Source organism: Elephas maximus, chromosome 19 (genome assembly GCF_024166365.1).
Source record: "Elephas maximus indicus isolate mEleMax1 chromosome 19, mEleMax1 primary haplotype, whole genome shotgun sequence".
Taxonomy (NCBI): Eukaryota; Metazoa; Chordata; class Mammalia; order Proboscidea; family Elephantidae; genus Elephas; species Elephas maximus.
In genome coordinates this window covers 15,029,653-15,048,589 of record NC_064837.1, presented here as the reverse complement: position 1 = coordinate 15,048,589, position 18,937 = coordinate 15,029,653, and the positions used below count along the sequence as shown (strand labels likewise).

Here is an 18,937-nt window from a genome sequence, read left to right as displayed (position 1 = left end):
AGAAATCAATAACAGAAAAACTAGGGAAACGAAATCAAATACTTGGAAACTGAACAATACCCTCCTGAAGAAAGACTGGGTTATAGAAGACATCAAGGAGGGAATAAGGAAATTCATAGAATGCAACGAGAATGAAAATACTTCCTATCAAAACCTCTGGGACACAGCAAAAGCAGTGCTCAGAGGTCAATTTATATCGATAAATGCACACATACAAAAAGAAGAAAGAGCCCAAATCAGAGAACTGTCCCTACAATTTGAACAAATAGAAAGTGAGCAACAAAAGAACCCATCAGGCACCAGAAGAAAACAAATAATAAAAATTAGAGCTGAACTAAATGAATTAGAGAACAGAAAAACAATTGAAAGAATTAACAAAGCCAAAAGCAGGTTCCTTGAAAAAATTAACAAAATTGATAAACCATTGGCTAGACTGACTAAAGAAAAACAGGAAAGGAAACAAATAACCCGAATAAGAAACGAGAAGGGCCACATCACAACAGAACCAACTGAAATTAAAAGAATCATATCAGATTATTAAGAAAAATTGCACTCTAACAAATTTGCAAACCTAGAAGAAATGGATGAATTCCTGGAAAAACACTACCTACCTAAACTAACACATTCAGAAGTAGAACAACTAAATAGACCCATAACAAAAAAAGAGATTGAAAGGGTAATCAAAAAACTCCCTACAAAAAAAAGCCCTGGCCTGGACGGCTTCACTGGAGAGTTCTACCAAACTTTCAGAGAAGAGTTAACACCACTACTACTGAAGGTATTTCAAAGCATAGAACAAGACGGAATACTACCCAACTCATTCTATGAAGCCACCATCTCCCTGATACCAAAACCAGGTAAAGACATTACAAAAAAAGAAAATTACAGACCTATATCCCTCAGGAACATAGATGCAAAAATCCTCAACAAAATTCTAGCCAATAGAATTCAACAACATATCAAAAAAATAATTCACCACGATCAAGTGGGATTTATACCAGGTATGTAAGGCTGGTTTAATTTCAGAAAAACCATTAATGTAATCCATCACATAAATAAAACAAAAGACAAAAACCACATGATCTTATCAATTGATGCAGAAAAGGCATTTGACAAAGTCCAACACCCATTTATGATAAAAACTCTCACCAAAATAGTAATTGAAGGAAAATTCCTCAACATAATAAAGGGCATCTATGCAAAGCCAACAGCCAATATCACTCTAAATGGAGAGAACCTGAAAGCATTTCCCTTGAGAACAGGAACCAGACAAGGATGCCCTTTATCACTGTTCTTATTCAACATCATGCTAGAAGTCCTAGCCAGGGCAATTAGGCTAGACAAAGAAATAAAAGGCATCCGGATTGGCAAGGAGAAAGTAAAATTATCTCTATTTGCAGATGACATGATCTTATACACAGAAAACCCTAAGGAATCCTCCAGAAAACTACTGAAACTAATAGAAGAGTTTGGCAGAGTCTCAGGTTATAAAATAAACATACAAAAATCACTTGGATTCGTCTACATCAACGAAAAAAACATCGAAGAGGAAATAACCAAATCAATACCATTCACAGTAGCCCCCAAGAAGATAAAATACTTAGGAATAAATCTTACCAAGGATGTAAAAAACCTATACAAAGAAAACTACAAAGCTCTACTACAAGAAATTAAAAAGGACATACTTAAGTGGAAAAACATACCTTGCTCATGGATAGGAAGACTTAACATAGTAAAAATGTCTATTCTACCAAAGGCCATCTATACATATAACGCACTTCCGATCCAAATTCCAATGTCATTTTTTAAGGTGATAGAAAAACAAATCACCAATTTCATATGGAAGGGAAAGAAGCCTCGGATAAGCAAAGCATTACTGAAAAAGAAGAAGAAAGTGGGAGGCCTCACTCCACCTGATTTCAGAAGCTATTATACAGCCACAGTAGTCAAAACAGCCTGGTACTGGTACAACAACAGGCACATAGACCAATGGAACAGAATTGAGAACTCAGATATAAATCCATCCACATATGAGCAGCTGATATTTGACAAAGGAGCAGTGTCAGTTAATTGGGGAAAAGATAGTCTTTTTAACAAATGGTGCTGGCATAACTGGATATCCATTTGCAAAAAAATGAAACAGGACCCATACCTCACACCATGCACAAAAACTAACTCCAAGTGGATTAAAGACCTAAACATAAAGACTAAAACAATAAAGATCATGGAAGAAAAAATAGGGACAACGTTAGGAGCCCTAATACAAGGCATAAACAGAATACAAAACATTACAAAAAATGACGAAGAGAAACCCGATAACTGGGAGCTCCTAAAAATCAAACACCTATGCTCATCTAAAGACTTCACCAAAAGAGTAAAAAGACCACCTACAGACTGGGAAAGAATTTTCAGCTATGACATCTCCGACCAGCGCCTGATCTCTAAAATCTACATGATTCTATCAAAACTCAACCACAAAAAGACAAACAACCCAATCAAGAAGTGGGCAAAGGATATGAACACACACTTCACTAAAGAAGATATTCAGGCAGCTAACAGATACATGAGAAAATGCTTCCGATCATTAGCCATTAGAGAAATGCAAATTAAAACTATGATTAGATTCCATCTCACTCCAACAAGGCTGGCATTAATCCAAAAAACACAAAATAATAAATGTTGGAGAGGCTGCGGAGAGATTGGAACTCTTATACACTGCTGGTGGGAATGTCAAATGGTACAACCACTTTGGAAATCTATCTGGCGTTATCTTAAACAGTTAGAGATAGAACTACCATACAACCCAGAAATCCCACTCCTCGGAATATACCCTAGAGAAACAATAGCCTTCACACAAACAGATATATGCACACACATGTTTATTGCAGCTCTGTTTACAATAGCAAAAAGCTGGAAGCAACCGAGGTGTCCATCAGCGGATGAATGGGTAAATAAATTGTGGTATATTCACACAATGGAATACTACGCATCGATAAAGAACAGTGACGAATCTGTGAAACATTTCATAACGTGGAGGAACCTGGAAGGCATTATGCTGAGTGAAATTAGTCAGAGGCAAAAGGACAAATATTGTATAAGACCACTATTATAAGATCTTGAGAAATAGTATAAACTGAGAAGAACACATACTTTTGTGGTTACGAGGAGGGGAGGGAGGGAGGGAGGGAGAGGGTTTTTTATTGATTAATTAGTATATAAGAACTGCTTTAGGTAAAGGGAAGAACAATACTCAATACATGGAAGGTCAGCTCAATTGGACTGGACCAAAAGCAAAGAAGTTTCCGGGATAAAATGAATGCTTCAAAGGTCAGCGGAGCAAGGGCGGGGGTTTGGGGACCATGGTTTAAGGGGACTTCTAAGTCAATTGGCAAAATAATTCTATTATGAAAACATTCTGCATCCCACTTTGAAATGTGGCATCTGGGGTCTTAAATGCTAACAAGCGGCCATCTATGATGCATCAATTGGTCTCAACCCACCTGGATCAAAGGAGAATGAAGAACACCAAGGTCACAGGACAACTAAGAGCCCAAGAGACAGAAAGGGCCACATGAACCAGAGACGTACATCATCCTGGGACCAGAAGAACTAGTTGGTGCCTGGCCACAATCGATGACTGCCCTGGCAGGGAGCACAACAGAGAACCCCTGAGGGAGCAGGAGATCAGTGGGATGCAGACCCCAAATTCTCACAAAAAGACCAAACTTAATGGTCTGACTGAGACTAGAGGAATCCCAGCGGTCATGGTCCCCAAACCTTCTGTTGGCCCAGGACAGGAACCATTCCCGAATACAACTCATCAGACATGGAAGGGACTGGACAATGGGTAGGAGAGAGAAGCTGACGAAGAGTGAGCTACTTGTATCAGGTGGACACTTGAGACTGTGTTGGCATCTCCTGTCTGGAGGGGGGATGGGAGGAGAGAGAGAGTGGGAAGCTGGCAAAATTGTCACGAAAGGAGAGACTGGAAGGGCTGACTCATTAGGGGGAGAGCAAGTGGGAGTACGGAGTAAGATGTATGTAAACTTATGTGACAGACGGACTTGATTTGTAAATGTTCACTTGAAGCTCAATAAAAGTTAATAAAAAAAAAAATGAGTATCACCATTAAGTAGAGAGCTTCTTTAAAAACTCACGTGTGTGAGACCAAACAGTCAACAGTTACTTTGAGGGAAACTAGATTAATGGAAATGGAACAACCTGAACAGAAATAATGAGAATGCTTGTGCATTGTGAAGAATATAACCAATGCCACTGAACAACTTGTGTAGAAATTGTTGAGTGGGACCTAGACTGCTTTGTAAACCTTCACCAAAAACACCGTAAAATATTATTTAAAAAAAAAAAAAAAATGATGGCAGCGAGGCAGTGTTCCTTTCTGGGAGAATCTGTTTCCTTGTTTTTTCCTGTTTCTAGAGCTGCTTACATTCTTTCACTTACCTCGCCCTTCCTCCATCTTCAACACCAGCAATAGGGGTCAAGTTGAGTCCTTCTCACAATGCATCATTCTGACTTTTTCTTTTGCTTCCCTCTTTCACTTTTACGGAACTTTGTGATTACATTGGGCCCACCTAGATAATCTAAAATACCCTTCCATTGTAAAGTCAGCTGATTAGCAACTTTAATTCCATCTATAACCTTGTCGTTAGGGAGGGTGCATTTTTCTGCCCACCACATTCAACCCTCTGTCCCCTGAAGATCCGCGTTCAACCCACGTGCAACATACATTGACCCCATCCCAACATCCCCCAAAGTCTCCAATCATTAAAGTATCAACTAGGAAAACAGTTCCATTTACAGTAGCATCAAAAAGAATAAAATACTTACAAACAAATTTAATAAAGTAACATAAAACATATTCTGAAAACTGTAAAACATTGTTGAAAGAAATAAAGATGTAAATGAATGAAAAATACCCCATGTTCATGGATCAGAAGACTTAATATTGTTAAGATGGCAGTACTCCCCAGATTGACCTACAGATTTAATCAGTGCACTCCCTATCAAAATTCCATCTAGCTTCTTTGCAGTCTGACAAGCTGATTCTCAAATTCATATGGAAATAGAGGTGACCCAAAATAACCTAAACAATCTTGAGAAAGAAGAACAAAGTTGGAGGACTCACACTTTTTCAAGTTAACTTGTCACAAAGCTGTGGTCATCAAGACTATGGTATTGACCTGCTGATAGTTATATAGGTGAGTGAAGTAGAATTGAGAGTCCAGAAATAAACCTTTACATTTATAGTCAATTGATTTTTGACCAGAGTGCCAAGACAGTTTGATGGGTAAAGAATAGTTTTTTCAACAAATGATGGTAGAACAACTGGATATCCACATGAGAAAAGAATGCTGTTTGACTCCTCCTATCTGACACCATATAAAAATGTTAACTCAGAATGGATCAAAAACCTAAATATAAAAATTGAAACTATAGAACTTTTAGGAAAAAAAATTAGGTGTAAATCTTCATGACCTGGATTAGGCAGTGGACTCATAGCGACCCTATAGGACAGAGTAGAACTACCCCATAGAGTTTCCAGGGAGTGCCTGGTGGATTCAAACTGCCAACCTTTTGGTTAGCAGCTGTAGCACGTAACCACTACGCCACCAAGGTTTCCACAGCGCTTATGGGAATGTAAAATGGTGCAGCCTCGTTGGAAAAGTTTGGCAGTTCCTCAGATGGTTAAACATAAAGATCCTATTTGACCCAGCAGTCCCACTCCTAGCTATATCAAGAAAAATGAAAACATATGTCCGTACAACTTTTTAAAGCATCATTATTCATAATAGCCAAAAAATGGAAACAGTTCAGATGTCTGTCATCCAATGAATGAATGAACAAAATGTTGTATAGCCATACAATGGAATGTTATTCACCAATAAAAAGGAATGAAATACTGACACATGCTCAAACATGGATGAACCTTGAAAATGTGCTAAGTGCAAGAAGCCAGTCACAAAAGATCATGTATTGTATATTTCCATTTATACAAAGTGTCTAGAATAGGCAAATCCACAGAGACAGAAAGTAGATTTGTGGTTGCTTAGGTCTGAGGATGTAGGTGGGAACTTGGGGAGGGGCTACTAGTGGGTATAAGGTTTCTTTTGGGGGAAATGAAAATATTCTAAGTTGTGTGTTGTTTGTACAATTATTTTAGTATACTAAAAACCATTGAATTGTATACTTTAAGAAGAATTGTCTGGTGTGTGAATTATATCCCAGAAAAGCTGTTACTTAAAAAAATAATAATGTGAATGATAAAGATGAGCCCAAGAGACAGAAAGAGCCACATAAACCAGAGACTCCATCAGCCTGAGACCAGAAGAACTAGATGGTGCCTGGCTACCACCATTGACTGCCCTGATAGGGAACACAACAGAGAATCTCTGATGGAGCCAGGAGAGCAGTGCGATGCAGACCTCAAATTCTTGTGAAAAAACCAGGCCTAATGGTCTGACTGAGACTAGAGGGACCCTGAAGGTCATGGTCCCCGGACCGTTTGTTAGCCCAAGATTGGAACCATTCGCAAAGCCAACTCTCCAGACAGGGATTGGACTGGACTATAAGGTAGATTTTTTATAAGGTAGATAATGATACTAGTGAAGAGTGAGCTTCTTAAGTAGTCTCATGAGACTATGTGGGCAGCACCTGTCTAGAGGCGAGATGAGAAGGCACAGGGGGACAGGAGCTGGCTGAATGGACACAGGGAATACGGGGCGGAGAGGAGGAATGTGCTGTCTGATTAGGGGGCGAACAGCTAGGGGTACATAGTATGTATAATTTTTTGTATGAGAGATTGACTTGATCTGTAAACTTTCACTTAAAGCGCAATAATTAATTAATAATAATGTGAGTGAGAAGAGACTATGGAAGGGAATGATTTCTGGAATTGTTCCCCTCATTGAACCATTTCTGCATTTAGAAACCTGGCCAAGGAAAATCTTTCTTGGGACAGAGGTGGGGGGGTCTAGACCCTTGGGGAAAGGAGATTTCTGTGTCAGAAAGGCATACTCGTTGAGAAACAAAGGTCTGAGGCAGGAACATAATTTCATTTAAATAATATCAGCGTTTTAGTTTGGAGAGTTCTGTCCAAGCATCAGTTAATTTGTAGACTATATTCCTTTGTAGATGAAGAAGATAAGGACAGTTTACAGGAACTTGCTACAGAACAGAAGTGCTTTGTAGAACACATCCTGTGTACAAAGCCATTGCCATGCAGGTAAGGACTTTCTCGCCCTTATATACACAGGTAACAATTGTTCAGTTCAGTAATTTAGATATTTTACACCCATGTACACAAATGATCTTGCTGAATCATTTGAAAGTAAGTTGCAGACATGATACTTCACCCATACGAGTATCAGTTTGTTAAATGTTCATCAAAAGCTCTTTCATGTTTCAGGGCCTCTCCACATACTATTTCCTCGGTCTGGAAGGTATCCCCCAGCTCCAACCCCAGCTTGTGGTCTTCACCTGGCTAACTCTTACTCTTCTTTCTGATCTTAATGTCACTTCTTCAGAGATGGCTCCCTTGATTCCCCAGTCTAAATTAGGTTTCTTCTGTTGTTCCTTTTCTTTGTAGCACATATTATGATTTATGTTTGTTTAGTGTCTGTCACCACTACCAGAGTGTATACATTTCATGAGGGTAGAGACCATGTCTGTTTGCTTCATTCTGTACACTGATTGCCTCGTGTCTATATGCTCAGCATCTTGCAGAGTGCCTGACAGATATTCAGTAAGTATTTGATGAACAGAGTAAAAGGTGGGAGGTATTGAGAATGACTCCCAGGTTTCTACATGGGTAACTTGGTAGTTGTGGTACCCTTCAGAGAAATGGGGACATGGGGGAAAGAGTGAATTTGGGAGGAGAGAGATGGGTTAACTGGGGACATCTGGAGTTTTATGTTCCTATAGGATATCCAAGTGGAGGCGCCTAAGAGGTGTTGGATATGTAAGTCTGAAGCTTGGAGTGGTCTGGGCTAGGGATGATGTGGCCGTGGGAATGTCAGCATTGGAGCCGCGACTCTGGTGAAGTTTACCCAGGAAGGGGTGTAGAACGAGTAGAGGAGACTGGAGAAGAGTCATGAGCAGTGTTTAGTTATAAGCAGTGAGTGTAGGAAACGCAGCCTAGCCCAAGAAGGACACTTGAAAATGGGCTGCCACAGCGACAGGAGAAGAACTCAGAGGAAATAATGTCAGGAATGTCAGGTGTCTTAGTCATCTAGTGCTGCTATAACAGAAATACCACAAGTGGATGGCTTTAACAAAGAGAAATCTGTTCTCTCACATTCTGGTAAGCTACAAGTCCAAATTCAGGGTGTCACCTCCAGAGGACGGCTTTCTGTCTCTGTCAGCTCTGGGGTAATGTCCTTGTCCTCAACCTTCTCTGGTCGAGGAGCTTCTCAGTACAGGGACCCCACGTCCAAAGGACGCACTCTTCTCTTGGCTCTTGTTTCTTGGTGATATAAAGTCCCCATGTCTCTCTACTCGCTTCTCTCTTTTATATCTCAGAAGGGGTTGGCTTAAGACACAGTCTCATCTTGTAGAATTAGTCCTGCTTTATTAACATAATTGCCACTAATCTCACCTCATAACATCATAGAGGTAGGATTTACAACACATAGGAAAATCACATCAGGTGACAAAATGGTGGACAATCACAGTACGTGGAACCGTGGCATAGCCAAGTCGATACACATCTTTTGGGGGCACACAATTCAGTCCACGACACAAGGGAGAGTGTTTCAAGGAGGAGGCGGTGGGCAGCAGCATCACATAAGCACAGCGGTCCAGTGAGGGACAGCACAGACCTTAGATTGGTGTTCTAAAGGCTTCACTGAAGACCGCAGGGAACATGGTATTAGGGGCAGGAGAGGATAGCCAACTGTAGCAGGTTGGAAAGTGAATGGGGAAAATATGTAATAAAATCCCATTTATATAAATTTCAAAAAACAGCTAAAATTAAATAGTACTGCTTAGGAATGAATACCTAGGTAAGGAAACTATAGAGCAAAGCAAGGAAGTGAGTATCAGAATAGTGGTTACTTCTGTGGGGTGAGAGGTGGTGATGAGGGGTGGTCACACGGGAGGCCTTAGGCTGCTGCAGGGCTCTGCCTCCTGGCCTAGGTCGTGGTTATGCAGTGCGTAAAAATGGTCTTCTACATGTAGCTTTCACACTCAAAGGGTAAAATTTTAAAAACTTCCCAGATTCCCCTCCCTTAGAAAAGAAAAAAAGAGTGGGAGATGAGGAAGGAAACAGAGTGTTACAGACTGCTGGTTCTGAGGGAAGGAGGAACGGAGAATAGGATGAAGGGAGCTTGAAGTCACAGTGGGAGTGTTTCAGATGGAGGAGACTTGAGCTGGTTTGTAAGCTGAGGGGAGATAGGCAGTAGGGGAGATTTTGAAGGTGCAGAGTCGAGCAATCCTCAGAAGAGCTGGTTTGTAAGCTGAGGGGAGATAGGCAGGAGGGGAGATTCTGAAGGTGCAGAGTTGAGCAATCCTCAGAAGAGGTGGTTTGTGAGCTGAGGGGAGATAGGCAGGAGGGGAGATTTGGAAGGTGCAAAGTTGAGCAATCCTCAGAAGAGGTGAGAGGAGATGGCATCTAAAGACCATTGGCAGCAGTGTGCCGTGTGGCCTGGTGGGATAGGATGACAGGGATGCACATAGCATGTTGACAGGGTCCCCAGCTGAGGGTCTCAGGGTTTTTGTGTGTGTGTGTGTGCGCTTTAGGTGAAAGTTTACAGAGCAGATTCGTTTCTCATTAAACAGTTAATACACGAATTGTTCTGTGACGTTGGTTGCCAGTCCCATGGTGTGTCCACATCTCCCCTTCACCCCGAGTTTCCTGTATCCATTCATCCAGTTTTTCTGTCCCTTCCTGCCTTCTCGTCTTTGCTTTGGGGCTGGCGTGCCCATTAGACTTGTGTGCATGATTGGAGTATGATGCACATTCTTCACGTGTGTTATTGGTGGCCCTGCAGACCTGTTTAGTCTTTGGTTGAAGGGTGAACTTCAGGAGTGACTTCAGTACTGAGTTAAAAGGGTGTCCAGGGCTGTACTCTTGGGGTTTCTCCAGTCTCTGTCAGATCAGCAGGCCTGGTCTTTGTGTGTATATGTGTGCGCACATGCGTGTGTGTGAGAATTTGAATTTTTGTTCTACATTTTTCTCCTGCTGTGTCCAGGACCCTCTATTTGTGATCCCTGCTGGAGCAGTCAGTGGTGGTAACTGGGCACCATCTAGTTTTTCTGAGCGCAATCTGGTGGAGGTTGTCGTGGTTGTGACCCATTTGTCCTTTGGATTAATCTTTCCCTTCTGTCTTTGGTTTTCTTCATTCTCCTTTGCTCCAGCCGGGATGGGACCAGTAGATGTGTCTTAGACGGCCGCTCACAGAGAGGTCCTCGGATTTCAGTTTCTTTACTGAAGTAAGACGTGAGATTGAGAGACACGTGTGCTGTGCACACTAGATAAAGTCTTAGGTCATAGATGTTGGGCTTCATTGAATTTTTAATATGAGCTGCTCTAAAGTTCTGTTCAGTCAACAGTTTCTGAGCAATTAATCTGTTTGGCACCATGCTAGGCCTACAGAGACAGCTGGAGCTTACGCACGAGTTGCTGAGTGCCAAGGGTACAGGGAGCACTATCAGGCTCTGGGTCCTGAGTGACTATAAATCAAATGGCTGCCAGACTGTAAAGTGACAGCTTGGTTCAAACTGATAAGGGCTGTATTACAGGTTTCCAGGTCACCACCTTTGAGGTTACTGCACAAGTAGATGGCATGTCCCAGGTAACTATTAGCCTGGACTTGAGATGGCCATGAGCCTGAGTCATGCCTTTGCTCTTGGTTCCATTACATTTGCTGCTCTGTGACATAACTGTGGCTGTGTTTTCCCAGGCAGCCGGCTCCGATTCGAGGATTCTGGATCGTCCCTGACATCCTGGGGCCCACGATGGTCTGCATCACCAGCACCTACGAATGCCTCGTAAGACCTTTATTGTACGTCCCGTTTTGTATTTCCCACACGGCTCTCATTAATTTTGCAGGGAAGTAATTCTAAGCTGGGAAAATGTCCTCAGTAACCACCTTGAAGCTATACCCATGGTTTATGCTTTGGCTTCTGACTTGAGGGTTGGAAGAGTGGCTATTTCTATTGCCCCTGCCATCTCTAGAAGGTTTTATTCTAGGCATGATTTCTGGCATCTCCTTCAACTAGGTGAGAGCCAAGAGCTTTGCTTCAAAGTGTAGAAAGGAATATTAAAAATAAGGACCAAACTGCATTATTAATATGAATTGGATTTAATGGTTATCAAGCTCTTATTACGTGCCAGACTTAGAACTAAACCATTTACCTGCATTGCCTCCTGTAATCACCAGAATGCTCCTGTAAGGAAGGTACTGTCAACATCCCCCTTACAGAAAACAGGCCTAGAGAGGTGAAGTAAAGGCCTGAAGTCACCGGTAACGAATAGTAAAGCTGGATTCAAATTCAGGTCTTTTTGACTCCAGAGCCCACACTCATACTCTTAATTTCTCCGTCTCTGCCAGCCTCGGAGGGACTTAATAGAATGTGTAAACTCTTTGGAAGAAAGGTGGTATATAGCAGTTGTGAATGCCTACTCTTTGTTCCTCTTAGGGAACACAAATATTGCACTATAATCAATGTTTTTCTTTTTCAGTAGCCCTGGAAGGTTGTTTTTTGAGTTTTATAAAAAAACCAAACCCGTTGCCATTGAGTTGATTCTGACTCACAGCAACCCTATAGGACAAAGTAGAACTGCCCTAGGGTTTCCAGGGAGCGCCTGGTGGGTTCAAACTGTTGACCTTTTGCTTAGCAACCAAGCTCTTAACCCCTGCGCCACCAGGGCTCCAAATACAGGAATAGGAGTTCCAAAAACAACAGCCACTGAGTGTTGAATACTAGCCCCCGCCAGTCTCTTGGTGTTGATTCAAAGCATGTGCTTCTAGACACTACGTAAATTCAAAATAATGGCATTAGTTCACTGTCCTTAGAAGACCTTCCATGTTCTTTGAAGATTAACAAGTTACATTATTTGGAAGGTAAAACAGATGTCAAATTTGAGGTTTTTTAATACTAAAAGAGACTGAAAACTCTAGCAAGATTAAACAAAAGTGATAAAATCACTGAATAAAAAAAAAATTGCCTTTTTGCCTGAGCGTATTTTTTAAAAACTTACATAACTTTAGTAAAGTAAGATTCAGCCACACTAGGTTACTTCAGAATAAAAACAAGAGTCCCAGGGGCGGGGGGTGACTAGCATAAGCGTTAATCAGATACCTTCCAATCATATTTCTGCCAACTCCGTTACTGTTTAGCAAACACCCAAATTTGCATTGTTGCCTTCAAAAGTAAGCCACTTTACCGTATTGTTAAGGTTTGCAGTATTTTTCAAGCTCTTTCTAAAATTGTGTTTGTGGATATTTGTACTTGAGTGCATCTAATTTTTAGAAATCAAGTTATGTAAAGCCAAATGTTATATACAGTGGTAATTTGGCTGAATATTGATCAAATCTAAACTGTATCCAAGAAATGAGTGATTTTTTTTTTTATGTTTGTGTCTCTGGCTTATAAACTGGCTCTCAAATCCTTTGCAAAAAGAGTCCAGGATGAATTTTATTTTTATGCTATCTTGATCTTTTCAAAAAGAATTTGAAGTGAGAGAGTCCAAAGTACTTTCACAAAGCACAGCACTGGTAGGAAGGGGTAGAGCTCCCCAAGGTGACCTCTCCAAGCAGAAAACCTGCGTTGTCGTACGGTCTGCAGAGGTGACACCTTGCAGTCGCCCCTAACCACAGACCTCTGGCGGAAGTGGTGTGGCTCATGCGTCCCTGTAGTAAGCCCACAGCAGGCTCCGTTATTTCACGTATGTATTTATGACTTTATTTTGCAGATGCACAGTCCATCCGGCTTCTCCCTCCCTGCTCTGTACCCGAGATGACGTGGAAGTGGCAGAGTCTCCTCTCCGTATTCTGGTGGAAACTCCGGATTCGTTTGAGAAGCACATTAGAAGCATTTTGCAACGTAGCGTTGCCAACCCGGCATTTTTGAAGTATGGGTTCGAGGGCATATAGGGTTTAAGAACTGGTTCCTTTCTGTTTTCATAATTACTGTTATCCTTTCCGGCCTCAGCTGTTTGATTTCATATTTTTACCATGTGGAGCTGGAAGAAAAGCTGTTAACTGCCCTCGAGTCTGCTCCGACTCATGGATAGAGGAAGAACAGGGCGTATTTAATCAACTGATGACTAGAGGGAGAGAAGTAGCACCTGAGAATGATAAACAGGAAGTGTTAAAAAGAAAGAAAGGGGCAGCCATGATTTTAGTCTGTTCTCAGTTGTTTCACTGGGCTAAGGAAAGTCATAGTAGAACCTTTTTTTTTTTTTAAAGGTCATCTGAAAAGGATACGGCCCCTCCTGAAGAGTGTCTTCAGCTTATTAGCAGAGCCACACAGGTGTTCAGGGAACGGTACATCCTTAAACAGGACCTGGCAAAGGAGGAGATTCAGCGGAGGTAGGATGTCCTTTAGAAAGCAGTGGCCTTTTTGCACGTACCATTATTTCCTGGCCAGTAGCTGACACCGTGTAACGGCCTAAATCTGGTTTCTGATTAAACTTCGTTTCTTTCTTGTTCTTGAAGGGTCAAATTATTGTGTGACCAAAAAAAGAAACAACTAGAAGATCTCAATTATTGTCAAGAGGAAAGGTAAGTACCAAAACTTGGGAGAACACAACAGTAGTTCAGTAAGACCAGAACTGTTCTTTCACCCTAAGATGCTATAAGCTAAGTCTGTGGCTCTGATGAACATCAAGGTGGACCTTAAGAGTCTGGCTTTTTATGTTTTTAGAAAAAGCCTACGGGAAATGGCTGAGCGCTTAGCTGACAAGTATGAGGAAGCTAAGGAGAAACAAGAAGACATCATGAACAGGTCAGTGAGTGGCAGGACGATCAGTTTCCTACTCGGGTCCTAACGATGTTACGTGTTAAGTCCTCTGGTACTGACAAGAAAAACGGGGCTCTAGCAGGTGTTCAGATGCTTATAGAATGTGACTACCTACTTCTCCCCTTTGAGGAATACGTTAGGGAAGGCAGGGATGCTTCCCTCAAACCATCCTCTGGGGGCCTCCACGGACACCAGATTCATGAATGAGGAGCTTTGTTTGGGTTCCCACTACTGGCAGAGATCTTAAACGCTGGTATGTTTGCTTACCTTTTTCTGAAGGATGAAAAAAGTGCTGCACAGTTTTCACTCTCAGCTCCCAGTTCTCTCTGATAGTGAGAGAGACATGAAGAAAGAATTACAGCTGATTCCTGATCAACTTCGGCATTTGGGCAGTGCCATCAGACAGGTAGGAATGGCTACAGAGTGGCTAAATTGGGGGCTTTTTTTAAACTAGCTTGTTGTATAGAAGAGAACGTTATAAAATGTAAAAAGAACAGACTGAGATAGACACTATGAAAATTTATGGCCAACCATAGCCAGAATATCTGTGTTCCGCTTGATACTTAAGGTGACTATGAAAAAAGAGTATCAACAGCGGAAGATGGAAAAGGTACCGAGTCCTCAAAAACCCACCATTACTCTCAGTGCCTACCAGCGGAAGTGCATTCAGTCCGTCCTGAAGGAGGAGTAAGTACATACCTCCAAATAGCTGTCCTTCCAAACAGCTCTTCCTTGCAGCATGCCGAAGTTAACCCCTCTTCCAGGTAAGAAACTTGAGTCTTGGCATTTGGACGTCAAGTAATTACTGGGACAGGAGCCTTAGGATAGGGATTTAAGAAATGCACATGGTGGAAGTAATCAAGCTGGTGACTCTCCTGTCCCAGGATCTTGTGTGTGGTCTAACAGCATTCCTCAGTGAATATGTTCACAAGTATTTCCAGCAGTTGCACCACTACTGCAGCCTTTAGCCTGAGTGCTTCAGTTACTGAAGCAAAACACTTCTAAGAGATTTCAGCATTACTAGTTTACATTCTTAAGACTCCATACAAATGGTTTATTCACTAACTACATTCCCAATAGTCAGTGACTTCGTGATTTTACAGGGGTGAACACATAAGGGAGATGGTGAAGCAGATCAATGATATCCGAAATCACGTGAACTTCTGACACCACCAGGAACAGAGTCACAACTGCAGTGAACGCAACTGGAGGCATAAACCCATACTGTAAAACAAACATGTAGCATTATCTAATTTATAAAGAAGCACTGTAAGCGAACGATGGTGTGGTCATTCATGATTTTTTTATAAACGATTACTGAATAAATGTATTTTAAAACTGGATGTGTGATACACTTCAAGTCTATGATTATACTTGGCAAGGGTCTTGGCTTATTTTTTAAAAAACCTGAGACACAGACTTTGAGTTACACACTGCCAGATTTCCAGGAACCCTGGTGAGTTTTCTTCATATTTGAACAAGAACAAAGTGACAGATTTGAGCTGTGTTTTAAAGCAGGATCACCAGAAATAAGATTCTGAAAAGGGACAAAGCCCTGGGAGTCAAAGAAAAAGGCCACACGGTATACGAGGCAGCAGCTTTTTTAATTTGAACACTTTATCTTCTTAAGGACACACCTTCAGTACAGTTAACAATGGTTACACCTGAAATCTGCAGAGCAGAGCTCAAGATCCACAATCACAAGGCCACTACTGCAGGCTCACTTCCACAGCAGGCAGTTTACCTTTCAGAGCTGAGTTTGGCTGTGCTCTGTGTCCCAGTACTTGTTACTGAGGGGTTAGGAGGTGCACATTTAGGACCTCAAAGAAGAAAGAAACATAAATAGCTTGGTACACAGGAGGTGGTTTCATCCTCAGTTAGCTTTGGGTCACCGTTTCATACCTGCCAACGTGAATTCTGAAAGGTAATACGTTACCTGCCTGGAAACGGTTGAGTGGCTGCCAATTTAAAGCCACACGGTAAGGTAGGTTACAGGTAAGAGGTAAATCAGGTTAGACATGCGTGAGGACACGTGTGTACAGATCGCATACAAGCACAGGACGCTTATGAAACCCATCTGATCTTTAGACAAGAAGGGCCAAGTCCTACTTTCTAATCAGTTTCCTATTATGCACAAAGCCCAGTTTAAAAAACCGTTTCCTACCAGGATGGTGACACAATAGTTTGTTTCATACCAGAAACAAATTGTTAAGCGAAACCTAGTCTCAGTTTGGGTTTTTCTAGGACATTTTTCTCAACAGAGTGGGTTCTAACAGTCTGTATCTCCACGGTGGTGGTCACTGACATTCCCCCGTAGTGATGATTGCCCCAGGGCTGTCTTCTGGAGAAAAACACCTGCAAGGTGTCTGGGTCCTGGGAGCTAGAGACAGAGGTCAGTTGAGGGACTAGTCTTAAACTTACATAATTTAAATGGATTGGATTTGGGGATTAATAAAATTTCCTGGAACTCAATGAGGAGGTATGTTTCCTTTATCTAAACCAAATATTGCTTTATACACGGGGACTTTAAACCAATTAATGTTCCATACATGGCAAGCTTATAGCACTGTTTCCATAATTAGTATTTACTTTTAAGTTCATAATCATGAATGCAAGACTATAACGATAACCCAAGGGGTGAGGTACGTGGTCTTTATCACTTGTCCTATGGAAGACAGAAGTAAAGACTTCAGGGTAATTCCATAGTAACTTCATTTATAACAAAGACAATTCACTTGAAGCTGTAAGTTGATGGCTTTAAATGAACCAAATGATCTATTTAGCCAGCTTAATTCCAATAAGGCTCCTTCAAGTACCCTGCTGTTTCTTAGGTGAGACCAGTCACAAAAAATCTTTGAAAACAATTATACTTTTGAGCCATCTGTACAGTTAAACAGTGTAGCCTCCCCCCAGCTAATCCTGGGGACAGTACTGCAGCAGGTAAACAATAAACACGAATCCACTCCTTGTGCCTTCTGCGACACCTCATCAAGCTATGGCAACAACAGCCTGTTCTACTGGGGCTTTCTTCACATAGGAAAGAAATTTAACCTCTGGAAGAAATGACAAAGCAGATTCCCAAACGGATGAACATACTAACCTGGCTTTTCCAAAATCCAGCTTTACCCATAAGCGTTGTGACTTACACTCCAAGTCTAAATGATAAGAGAAAACAGAAGGTAGGTTATCTGTCAAACCTAGTTATCACCATTTTCTATTTGACACTTTCGAAACAAACAGTACTCAAGCCCGTTGATCCAAGCTGAAAATAAGCAGCAGATTTATAAATGTATACTTGTCAGACATAGCTTGTTTTATTAATATTTTTTCCACTGATCCAATAACTAAAACGAAACAGTTTTCAGGGCGGGTGGCGTGGTTCAGCGTTACCCCGGTACCTGTGGGCCCGTGAAGATCATCCAGGTGTGCAGAAAGAGTGCTGCCAGAGAGTCTCTTGTGCTTTTCCTTTAACCTCAACTCCCAATACATATAGCAAGGGCCAAGCTGTCAAATTCTCAGAATTCATTCAGTTCTTGAGTTGGTTTTGCTTGCCACCGACTAGTCCTCCAGCAAGTTTCAGTAGCATTTAAGGTCCTCCAATGCAAATTAAAATGGTTGGGGGAAGGGAGAGCGCTGAGCTAGGAAATACAGTCACTAGCCAATGGCCTGCTCTCACACTTCATATTTTAATATAAAATATTCATACAGCATCTACACCTCTGTATACTGTTACTGATGAGCACTAGACTAACAGAAAAAAAATCTCTCTCCCAGTATTTGTGAACAAAATTCCAAAAGCTATTTGGATGTCATTTTAGGATTGAGAAATGTGTTCCAGGAATCTATGTCGGATAAAGCAGGCAAGGAAACAGCACTTTGCCATCACCATCGTCAGATCCTACACCCCTGGAATCGAGCCCAGAGTCTTGTCAGTGTTCCCATCTGGAAGGTCTTCACTGCCAATCTCCTGGGCTGTTTGCCATTCCCCTGCTGCAGTCTTCTCCCACCAGAAATAAGCATTTCTTCAGTCTTCTTTTGTTGTGACGTTTCTTCAGTTAAGAGTTAAATAATAATTAATGTTGCTCTAAATGAGTTAAAAACCCAAACTGCAGGCTAGCGTCCGGCCATCACGGGTCATGTCTCAGGGAGCTGGTTAATGTCTGTCAGTTTGGTATCGTTTAGAATTGCCCGGATTCTCTCCAGGGAGTCTGCCTGCCGGATCCTCTCTAACTGCACCTGAAGAGGAAGAATACGGTGAGATAAATGCAGCTGGCTCCTGCCTAGGTCTTCTGAACTCTATCCTGATAAAATACAAAACAAGGAAACCCTGGTGGCACAGTGGTTAAGAGCTATGGCTGCTCACCAAAAGGTGGGCAGTTTTGAATCCAACCAGGCTTTCCTTGGAAACTATGGGGCAGTTCTCCTCGCTCCTATAGATAGGGTCGCTATGAGTCACAATCAATTTGACAGCAGTGGGTTTGGTTTTGGGTTTTTTGATTGGTTTAGCTGCAGTGAAGCAGATTAACTTACCGGAGAACTCCAAAGAAGGGAGGCAGCAAGAACAATTCAAAAACCAATTCCCAAGTGTAATGGATCCAATGTAAGGTGCTGGGATTATGGGGGTGAAGACAGCTGATCTCTGACCGCTAAGATCCCACGATTCGATAGGGAAGAACAGGCTTACAAGGAGTATTAGCAAGATATGCCAAATGTCACTGTAGGCGTTCACAGAGCACCGAGGAAGCATGGCAAGGGGAGGGAGGGCACTTTAGTCCTGCTTGGGGACCTAGAGAGGCATCTAGAATGATAGGAATAAGAAGGGGAAGAGACAGGGATGCTTACGAGAGGGAACACCATGCTGTGGGCAAGGAACCACAAGCAGTTCAAAAATATTAGAATATAAAATATAAGGCTGCAAGAAGAACAAAATGTAGGGACAGGCCTGTTGGAAAGA

The 18,937-nt window shown here is 41.8% G+C and overlaps 2 protein-coding genes across 6 annotated transcripts in view; one reads left to right on the top strand and one right to left on the bottom strand.

The window, feature by feature from the left end:
* The window catches only part of NUP88 (nucleoporin 88), a 71,070-nt gene that overhangs the window by 43,781 nt on the left and 8,352 nt on the right, over nt 1-18,937 (top strand). For 2 of the 4 annotated variants that reach the window (XM_049861030.1, XM_049861029.1), the window contains exons 9-17: nt 7,153-7,243; nt 10,920-11,021; nt 12,935-13,093; nt 13,431-13,553; nt 13,680-13,745; nt 13,888-13,968; nt 14,263-14,389; nt 14,552-14,670; nt 15,087-15,324. In XM_049861030.1, coding sequence (XP_049716987.1) covers nt 7,153-7,243; nt 10,920-11,021; nt 12,935-13,093; nt 13,431-13,553; nt 13,680-13,745; nt 13,888-13,968; nt 14,263-14,389; nt 14,552-14,670; nt 15,087-15,150 — 932 coding nt within the window. In that variant the 3' untranslated portion in view covers nt 15,151-15,324. Of the gene's footprint in view, nt 1-7,152; nt 7,244-10,919; nt 11,022-12,934; nt 13,094-13,430; nt 13,554-13,679; nt 13,746-13,887; nt 13,969-14,262; nt 14,390-14,551; nt 14,671-15,086; nt 15,325-18,937 lie in introns of those variants that run through there. The other 2 variants (XM_049861027.1, XM_049861028.1) reach the window with 1 other exon arrangement.
* Nucleotides 15,489-18,937, bottom strand: part of RABEP1 (rabaptin, RAB GTPase binding effector protein 1) — a 117,390-nt gene continuing 113,941 nt past the window's right edge. For both annotated transcript variants that reach the window (XM_049861025.1, XM_049861026.1), the window contains one exon: nt 15,489-18,219. In XM_049861025.1, the coding sequence (XP_049716982.1) occupies nt 18,118-18,219 (102 nt within the window). In that variant the 3' untranslated portion in view covers nt 15,489-18,117. The remainder of the gene's footprint in view (nt 18,220-18,937) is intronic.